Source organism: Lissotriton helveticus, chromosome 3_2 (assembly GCF_964261635.1).
Source record: "Lissotriton helveticus chromosome 3_2, aLisHel1.1, whole genome shotgun sequence".
In the NCBI taxonomy this organism is placed as follows: Eukaryota; Metazoa; Chordata; class Amphibia; order Caudata; family Salamandridae; genus Lissotriton; species Lissotriton helveticus.
Window position 1 is genome coordinate 365,676,794 of NC_136062.1, and position 10,665 is coordinate 365,687,458.

At 43.6% G+C, this 10,665-nt stretch overlaps 1 protein-coding gene across 2 annotated transcripts in view; it reads right to left on the reverse strand.

The window, feature by feature from the left end:
• Positions 1-475: 475 nt before the first annotated feature.
• Positions 476-10,665, reverse strand: part of LTO1 (LTO1 maturation factor of ABCE1) — a 79,489-nt gene continuing 69,299 nt past the window's right edge. The window contains exon 5 of one of the 2 annotated variants that reach the window (XM_078684248.1): positions 476-1,079. In XM_078684248.1, coding sequence (XP_078540374.1) covers positions 1,011-1,079 — 69 coding nt within the window. In that variant the 3' untranslated portion in view covers positions 476-1,010. The remainder of the gene's footprint in view (positions 1,080-10,665) is intronic. The other variant, XM_078684247.1, reaches the window with a different exon arrangement.

Consider the following 10,665-nt stretch of genomic DNA (forward strand, 5'->3'; position numbering starts at 1 on the left):
TACTAGCTGTACAGGAACTGGGTGTGATTATGGAAACTGAGTTACCAATCTCACCTCAAGCATTAAATAAAACAAGGAACAGATTCCCTCACTTACTTATACAAAGACAAATTCACTCTTTCCACACGGTATTCAGAACCCAACCACTGTGGTACTGCCCAAAAGAAATTACTACAACAGCGCTTCTCTAGATCTTCCTAAGTCACTTCTGCACGGGCTACAATACCTACTAAATTCTGCATCCAAAATATAACACTACAGAATGCCCTGTTACAGCTCAGTAGCTCTGTGACTTTTCATTGGTGTCACATATGTGCTTACAACAGGTATTTTTCCACATTTCTTTCTTCTTTGAAAAGATGCAGCTTACTATACGTGATAAGTACTTTACTGAATAATTCACCAAAATAATTTCCTAGTTTCAGGAAACCGATCATTAAACTGTGGTTGATAGGATAATAACTACACATTTGGGTACTGCAAAAATATATATTTTATTATTTATTACCAAATGTACAAATCACAGTGTGAACTATTTAAAAACTGTAGCGTATTAAAAACATACTTCAGAAATAGCTTCAATCACAAGCTAATTTTGCGGTATACTATTTAGGAAAAAATGTTGAAAGTCAGGTAAGGCACTGACTTAAAAACCTGATTTGTTCCATTAAGTATTTATTCAAAAGACCACTTGGAAAGTATCTCTGAATGTGGGTATGTCCTCTTAGTGCGCTGCCCACAGCCACCACATTACTATGAAGAGTCCTACTGGTGGCTTCTTTTAGACAGTTCATGAATACAGAAAAGCAACAACTCAAAACAAGCCTTCCAACCTGCACGCTTCAACACCAGGTGTCTCCTACTTGCTGCTTCTACTCGGGGCTAGGATTAACAAAGCACTGTAGCAGGCCCGCTTATGACGAGATCGAAATGTCGAGCACCTTGTAAATGCTACTTGACGAGATTATCAATCTTGTCCTTGCATCACAAATTATTTACAGCAATTTCCATCAAAATGAAAATCCAGAGCCTTCCTTTGACAGCATGATGTCCGGCTGAATATTTAGCAATGAGCACAACTGTAAAAAGACAAGAAAAAAGAGGAAAGATCTGTAATTTATGAGATTTTCTTTTTTTTTAATTACATTCAGCATTCAGCTAGAGGCAACCCACTTTGTAATAAGTTGAACATAAAACAGTACAATGAAATGTTGGGAGCTCCATTGAAGATGATGGAGTGCTTCGGGCTTCAATTGGCTGATAGAAGCCCGGAGCTCCAACATTCCAATGCTCTCCTCACAGCTGTTGCTGTGTACAAGGGCCTCATGGATCCATTGGGGATTTCAATCCCCTCGGGCTCCCTGAGGCCTTTGTTTTACTTGTTAGTACATTCTGCCCTCAAGTTGCGGAATGTTCTAATAGCCTTAGAGCCCTCCGCAGCTGGGCTATACTGGCATAAAATTTCCGCTCCCATGTTAAAAGCCCGAGCTGAATACTGGAATGGGTCTTACATGGCCAGTATAGTCCGCTACCGCAGGCTGAAAGGCTATATTATGCACTTTGTTGCTGTTTTTACCAGTTTCTGGTTTTCAGCTAATATACAAATCACAGGCAACAGGGCCATCCATGCAGTGATATACACATGGCTCTTGCCAATGAAATGGTGGGTGTATGGACTAACCTATGAAAAGTTTAATACCATCCTGAGTGTAGCCCAGCACAGGGAGCACACCCCCGGCTGCTCCTGCTGCGTGTCTTCCCGGGGTCTCGGTCCCACCTGGGCACCCCACATGTCAGTTTCGTTGGAAGCCAGTTCAGGGAGCCCACCGACCAGCTTCCCACGCAGGCTCCCCGACTGGCCAGAACTCTTGCGTGCTGCCCCTGGAGCCGGCAGCTGTGTTCTGGTCTACCCGGTCCCACGGACAGACACGGAGACTCCCGCTAGTCCAGCCGGACCTAGGGGGCGTGCGTCGGCACTCCCCCCGCCTTCCTCATGCACTCCACCCTCCTGCACGGGGCACACCGGACCCTGTAGTTGGGGATCCCAGGACCCTCCACCTGGGAGGTCTACAAGGGGAGTGCAACTGTGCTCCCCAGCTTTGGGGACCCGGTCTGCATAGCAGTCTTCACGGGGAGCGTGACGGTGTACCTCGAATTCTCCCATAACTTTGGGGCCCAGAGTTGTGGTGCTGTGCCCCGGATACTGCTACACGGGGAGCAAGACAGTACTCCCCGGCTTCCCTTCTTGGCATCAGGGCCTTTTGGGCCACTTCACAGGGAGCGTGACAGGCCCCCCAACTTTGCTTCTTGTGGGAGCAGCCCCCAGTACCTGACCCACATCTTGGACCATGGTTACAGATTTCTAATCTTGTGCATCTAGATTAAGACCGGTGAACTGGTTAGTTGCTTAATAACATAATTTATCTTCCAAGGAAGATAACTGAAAAACTGCAGATCTGACTCCCATAATGATTTATCATATTTTTCCAGGAGAACAAAGATGTTTGCTGCTCTTATGGTAGACGAAGATGTGCCACAGACGTTCTTGCCAAATGTATTCAGTCAACTGTTCAGCCCAGTGCACAGATTGTACAGTACTTTTTTAATGCAGATGCAAGAAAATGATGGGCTTCCATACAGAAGTTTGATCAAATCAATGTGGCCTTGCGCACAAACCTTTTCTATGTTTTAAAAGAGCAAATCATAAAATTAAAGCATTATGGGCCAGATGTATCAAAGGGTTTTGCCCATTCTGTATCTATGGAAAATGTGTACATGCATATGGCCCATTGTGTAAGTGTTGAAGCTGATGTAGATATACAAGTAAATTATTGGAGCAGTAAGTTAGACGCATTAAATAAGATATATTTTCAACAGTAAATTAATTTTGGCACTAAGCTATTACTCTCTCCTAACCTTAAAATGCAACATTATACAACGATTTACCGATTTTAGTTACAGATTTTCTCTCTTTTTAAACAGTACCTCTCCCATGTCGTACTTGGGGGTGGGATTAGTTGTGCCCCCAGCACCAATTACAATTCAAGCATTCCGGTATCTAGCAGACTGTAAGCGCAGCTTCTCCACCGCAGCTCGTATTAAAGAGGGATTTTGTTTCTTTAGTTGGAGGATGAGCCAATCACACACTTGTCACTGCCGAGGTAGTGTGGAGGAGGCTAAGGTCTCGTTCTCTGCATTAAAGAGGTTAAATATACATACAAATCTGTACTTAATAAAATATCCCTGGAAAATGTTGTTAACAATGGGAAACAGCCTTAACAACGTGGGCTGAGCCACGCGTGCGGTTTCCCCCGCAAGCCTTACCACGATTGCCTTTACCACGCATGTGCCTTAACAAATCATATGCATGGTTGAGTTAATGCGCTGTCTAGTTGCCAAGTACCGAACGGAGGTACAGGAAGGGGAAGACAGGACGAGGGAGAACTAATCGGGAGAGGAGGTGGTGAGGTTAGTAGAGCTTAGGCTTCGTCTTGGGGTTGGAGGGGTAGTTTTTTTGGGGTGGGGATAGGGTTTAGAACTCGGGTTGGGTAGTAGTTAAGTTGGGGGACAGTTTTTAGGGCAAAGGGTGGCGGAAAAAGGGACAGTTTACAGCGCAGGAAGCAGGGTTGGGGTAGTTTAGGGATGTAGGGATCGTTTTTAGGGTTTAGAACATGGGGCTGAGGTCGTTTTTGAGATAGGGCTTAATTTTTAGAGCTCACGGCTGGGGGTCGAAGGAACAGTTTACAGGGTAGGGAGCAGGGACGGGGTAGTTTAGAGATGTAGGAAATCGTTTTCAGGGCTCAGGGCAGGGGACAGTTTTAGGCCTCAGGGCGGTTGGGGGGCTGGGTCGGGGTACTTCACGGAGGTAGGGAATAGTTTTTTAAGACTATGGGCAGGTGGGCTGGGATCGGGATTAATTTTTAGGGCTCAGGGCAAGTGGAAAAGGGACTGCTAACAGGGCAGGGAGCAGGGCGGGGTAGTTTAGGGGATAGTTTTTAGGGCGCAGGTGTGCTAAAGACGCAGTCCTGTTGGAGACTGATTAGTACTAGCGTGCGTTGTTGAGGCATGTGTTGTACCATCATACAACTGTTGGAGATCGGCTACCAGATAAGTATCTATAATTTGGGGGAAAATCAAAATTTGCACTATTCAAGTTACATTCTAAATGTGGTAGAGTTGCAGGAAGATACTATGAAGCTGAAAAATAATTTGGAAAATCAGTTAGGAAAGCCCAAAACATCCCATAAACAAATAAAGTAGAGGCGACCTAGACAATGTGAAACTGTTCCTCAGTTCAAAAAGGTCTGTAATTCGCATATCGCCGTTAAGAACAGTCTGTCTCATGTAAACAGTATTAATAAATTGTTTTTCATCTCAAGTCTCCGTTATCCCCCATTTCGTCTTCCTAGTTCTTAAGATGGTCACACTATTCATGTGACCGTCCGTCGAGATGTTTTTAATTTCCTATTCAGATTAATGTTGAGATTCTTAGTGCTTACAGAAATTCCATTTCAACTTATTATCTCTGATTATGTAACAAACTATTCCTAAAAATAGTTTAAATGGACTCTCATTGAGCTACTTCAGCATGATAGAATCCAATTACTTGATTCAATATTTTCCTTTAGAACAATTCCTGTCCTCTCTTCGTACCTCCTATTTATGAAGTTTGTTACATTCTGGCTTTTTTGACTATTTTACAGAATTAGAGGCCAAATGCACATAGTTGGGAGTCATTTTATACTGTGACCAAAGTTCTAAAAGCAAAATTACTGATTCTAAGGGGTCTTGCCTCATTAATATTTATGAAGCAGAAGTCTCTGAGAATCCATCCAAATATCTGTGATTGCAGGAACTGACGGCATGAGAGGAACAGACCTCCGTCCCTGAAGAATAAGTTACTTGCTTATGGTAACACCTTATCTGGTAGAGAATGTACCTAGGCTCAGAATGTCCCCATGTATTAGAAGATTTTTGGTGAGTAGTACCCCTGCACGCTTGTAGATGTGCTCAATAGGTTCCACATCCATTGTCCACGTCAGAAGTGACGTCACCGTACCAGTATAGGTGCCACCCAGACGCACTGATGTCAGTTAATTTTCATGACTTTCTACGCCTGAAGTGTGGAGCGATAAAGAATACTGAATAACGATGTGTCAGAACTAGGGCCCTGAAATGAGTCATCCCTGTCCCTATCCTTAGAAATCTGTCAGAGCAGGGAGATAGTAATGTTTAGTGAACGTGTGCAGGGAAGGCCAATTTGCAGCCTGGCAGATATACAGAACACAAACTCAGTGAGCTAACGCAGTTGTGTCTGCTTAAGCTCTGCTGGAATGACCCTACAAACCTTCAGGAGGCTGCTTCTTGGCCAGTGTGAAGCAGGTTTTGATGGAGAGCACAACCCAGCTGCTTCTGTACTGCCCCAACCTTTCATACCACACGAACAGTTGTACGTCCACCTGGAATTCTCATGTGGAATCAATGTAGAACGACAACGCTCTTTTGGGGTTCATATGGAAGAGTTGCTCCTTTTTTCCAGAGGGGCGTGGAGGAGCATAACATTTTAGGCAAGGTTACAGATTGGCATTCATGAAAAGGGGTGACCAATTTTGGTAGAAAGAAGGCCTTTGTAGACATTTACACTTTGTCAGGATAGACTGAGAGGTAAGGCAGCTCAGATGATAAAACCTGCAGCTCACTAACGCTGCTGGCATATGTAATCGCACAAGGAAGGCTGTTTTCAAGTGAGTAGCCTCAGGCGACAATTAATGAATGGTAAAGAAGGGAAGAGATGAGTAAAATCCTTGAGGAACCTATGTACAATAGGGGGACTTGAACAACGAGAGCTGATCAGGCAAGCACAAGGAGGCAGAAATGGCAGATATATAGCCCTTAATAGTGTCCAGTGCAGAGCCCTGCTGGCCAAGAGAAAGAATGAAAAGCAGAGTGTCCAATAGTGGCACAGAAAGGGGATCAATAGATTTTTCTACACATCATGCCACAGTTTTTTTTCCAACTGCAGGCATATACTGCAGCACACCAAACTGCTGACATTACTCATTCTCTTGAGTAGGCCAACAGATCTAACCAAGGTTCTCCCCACTGCTGAAAAATATCTTGCGCCACCTTCTGAGTGGAGACGCCATTCGTGATCCGCTAGGCATCTTCAGCAGAATTCGCCTGCTATGGCGTACAGAGAACCCGCCAGGTGTTGAACCACCAGGGACATGCCCTGAATTACAAGCCATGTCCATAGACGCAGGGCCTCTTGACAAAAGGTACACGACCCATCCCACCCTGGATCGGGCGGAGTTCCAGCAGGTTGATGTGGAGTCCGGATTACGCCAGATCCCAGAGTCGTCTGATCTCCACCTCTCCCAGATGGCCGCCCCATTACAGGAGTGACACATCTGTCACTACTATGATACTTGGTTGAGGAATGGAGAGGGGTCTTCCTCTGACATACTCGTGGTTCGTTGGCCACCGCTGCATATCGTTAGTAGTTTTGACTGAGATCAAGACCTAGTCAGAGAGATTCCCCTGATGCTCCTCCACTGGAATTTCAGGTCCCACTGCAGAGCCTGCGTATACCATCTGGCTTGTGTCACCAGCACGATGCAGGAGGTCATGAGGCCACGCGGCCTCAGAGTCACTCCCACCAAAACCCCAGATAGAGGCTGAAATATCAGTATTATAGCCAAATGTACTTGACTTGCCACTAGGGAGGATAATCCCAAAACTTCACTATGTCTAGAACAGCTAAGAAGAAAGGAAGCTCCCGAGAGGGAGTCAGGTGTGACTATGGCATGTTGATAGTTAACCACAGCGAGTGCAGTAGTTTCCCCGCAGTCTGGAGGTGGAAGACGAAAGCCTGGGGCGAGCCTGCCTTGAGCAGCCAGTACTCGAGGTAGGGGTAGAATGGCACCCAAACCACTGCCGATGAGCTGAAATCACTACCATCACATAGGTGAAGACCGGCAGGTTGCTGATAAGGCCAAAAGGAAGCACGATTTTAGGAAAATGCCTCTTTTTGCATGGTTAGCCCCCACTTTTTGTCTGATGTGATTTCATTCTGTTAGTGCACTGGATTCTAGCTAACTCAGTGTTTTGGGATATCACTTTCCCAAAACATTGTACTACGATTGGCACAACTTCGGTTCTGCCTGTAGGTTCCCAGTAAGTGGTACCCCTGATCCCTAGGGTATGGATACTAAATATGTTCCTTTGGGCTGCAGCACTGTTTGTGCCACCCCAAGGCCCCCTTCACCAAGGCTACGAACTCTGCCATTTTAGGCTACGTGTCTTGGTGCAGGAAAAGCCGAAGAGTCGACTTGGTACACAGCACTGTGTGTCATTCCACATTCTGCATATGATATAGGTTAGTCACCCCTATGCCAGGCCTTTAGCCCTAAGGCAGGGGTCACTATATCCTATGTGGACATACCTGCATTAACAGTTATGCATTCACTGAATGCTAAAATGTTTTTAAAACAGCCCCTGTCCCTTAAAAGAACAGGGGCTGATTTAATAAATAAAAGTTACAAATCAGTAAATTACATTGGGGTGAGCATGTGGTGGGCACCCAGACCACCATCTGCTTTCCGTGTGCCAAATGCATGTCAAATCATGGAGGCAGCGTGCCTTTTTTGAACAGGATACGTCCATATTACGAAGTCAGTACAAGATAAATGGTTTGCGACTGAAAATGTAGTAGCAACGTATTGTTAAATTCAATTGTAATTTGGTAGGAGTGGGGGATTGCCCTTTCATGCCCACATCTCTTAGTGGATTGCAATCAGTTGCAAATAGCATTTGGTTAATCAGAAAGTGATATTAAACTTGCAATTTACCTTTTGTACATTGCGACTTCCCTTGTTTATAATTATAAAGCCTTTGATTATGTGAATTCAAAGCTATGGGACTGCAACAAAGGCTTACTACACAGAGCCCTAGGTCATGACATTTTGAAAAACAGGATTTTTCTGATGTAGTGACATCGTAGAAACAAAATGCATTGGGATCCATGAGAAACACAATTACACTAATAAACTGTAGTATAAATCAAGATAATTGACCAACTTAAAAAAGCAATGAATAGATTTACTATTAAATATGTAGTAATAGTATTTGTTTGTATATGGATGTGCTGAGAGGGCATGCTGAACAATGTTGGGTGTGGATGCTTTGAGATTGTGATGTTGCATGGGTGTGGCCTAACGGCTAGCGTGTTCGACCTCAAAGCTTGGGAACTAGGTTCGAATTTCAGCAGGGACGCTCTGATGGAGCGAGATTTAGAAATATTTTTATTTCAACTCGTGAAGTCACATTTCCATAATTAATTAATTATGCTAACAATTTGTGCTGTGTGTGTATTAATTCAACCTAGTTTAAAGTTGAATTTTCACAGAACACGCGGGAAACTAACATGTGTGCTCATAAATGTGCATTATGTTGCATTCTCATGTATGTGGAAAATAATAAATTAATCTTGTCTATAGTTATGTCATAACTAATAGCAGCTGTTCTAATAATGGCATGTGCTTATTTTGCTTCCTTGTCTATGTAGTGTCACTTTACTCTTTACAGGTGCATAAAGAATCCTGTTGGATTAAATGAAGAATGGTAGATATAAATGCTGCTTTAATTGTTGGCTTCTGCTAGGTAATTTAGACTAATGGGTTAATCATTAGCAATGGAGGGTGGCAACAGAACAAACTGTATTTCTTTCATTAATTGCTCTTTTGTGTTTGTTTATATAATAGTTTTACAAATGAAGCTTAGAGATGGCTGCAGAAAAATAGTACACTTTTAAAAAGTGACGCAAACAAAAGTGGCACAGAAAATTTACGCTTTCTGAAAAGAGGCCTGATGATGAAAATATCACAAGAGAAAAATAATTCTGAAAAGGATGAAAAAGCCTCTGAGCTTTTATTTTGAAAGGTTTTGGAAAGAACTGTTAAAAGTGACTCTGTGGAGAAATTTGCTAACGTGCCACGGGAGCTCAGAACGGACAGGCTCAAGGCTGAAAGGAAGAGACGTGACAGATTTTGTATTGCTTGAACTTCTTTCGCTACAAAATGTAACAGCCTGAGGAAGTGCTGCCAAGACTTCGTGCATGAACAATGGACTAGTGAATAACTCGGACATGAGGAAGGAGATGTCACAATTGGCTCAGGTGGCTCAGCCAATGGAGAGCTAGAATTCATCTAATGGAATGTGAAAAATAGTTAGCTCAGCATAGTTTTAGGGTATAAGAATGGGCTCAGACAACAGTCATTTGGCTTACGCTCGAGATTCCTGAGGGACGTGTTATGCTGATGGACAACATATGTAAGGAAAGGAGCTTTTTATTAAATACTTTATTTCTAGGTGATGAGGGTAGAGACAGAGAGATAGTTAGGGTTTGGAAATGCTTAATTTTACTTATTTCTGCTAATGAATAATAATTCTTGAATTATGCTCTCTTTAGTAATTCTGAATAAACCTCACTTTATGACATTTTCTAATGCTTGTTTAATAAGATTCCAAAACCTGAGTTTTTCTAGTTATGTTTAAATAAACTTTCTAAATGACAAGCTGGTCTTGATTATTATGGATAGTTTAAAACAACATATTTAGATCTTATCTCCTCATGATTCAGTCGCTCTGTTGTTGATATGGGCCTAGTGTTGTAGTGTAAGTTTGGTGGTAGTAGATAGAGTCATTTATGCAAAATTTTGGTAAGAGCGCTGGATCAGCTCAACATCCTGTGATTCTAGGAAAATCATGCAATCTTCCCGTGCCTAACAGAACTAATGTGTCCGTCTGTAACGCTACTGGTGCTCACGTAAAGTGCTCTAATACCTTTGGGTCGAGTTTGCTCTATAACTAAAAGATAAAGTTGGTGTGCGTATGTTGGGTGCAGCCTGAGAGATGATTACAGCTGGAGATAAAAGGGAGACTTAGCAGACCATACCTGCTGTTATTGCAATCAAGGAGCTTAACGTGGATTAGAGTACCTACATGGAGCTGCAGTAGTAAAATGGCACCAGTTGGGTGCTGGTTCTCGAGATGGAGATAGGCCACATGACATAGAAGAATAGTAGGGGCACCCAACCCTTAAATGCTTTAACATGTGGTGTCAGCGCTGGCTGTGATGGACCGGCATTGGATTCAGCATACTTGAGAGTTTGGATAGCTTGGATGTGATGGACCGGCATTGGATACTGCATACTTGAGAGTATGGATAGCCCGGCTGTGACGGACCGGCATTTGATTCAGCATACTAGAGAGTTTGGATAGCTCGGTTGTGATGGACCGGCATTTGATTCAGCCTATTTGAAAGTATGGATAGCTTGGCTGTGACGGACCGGCATTTGACTCAGCATACGTGAGAGTATGGAGAGCTCGGCTGTGACGGACCGGCATTTGATTCAGCATACTTGAGAGTCTGGACACAAAAGGTGGAGGAGGAGTTTTCCAGTTTTGGTGTTGGGAAGGTGAAAAGTGGAACATCCACTCTGTTGCATCAGCTGAAATTGCAGTAGACTGGTATGGGGGGATGAGGAAGAATCGGAAGAGCAGTTTCCTGTAGATTGTGGTTGTGTGGGGGTGTGTCCTGTCGGAAGCCAAAATGAGGAAGCGTAGTACTAACTTGAGAGGAAACATTGGAGGTGTAGTAGCCAA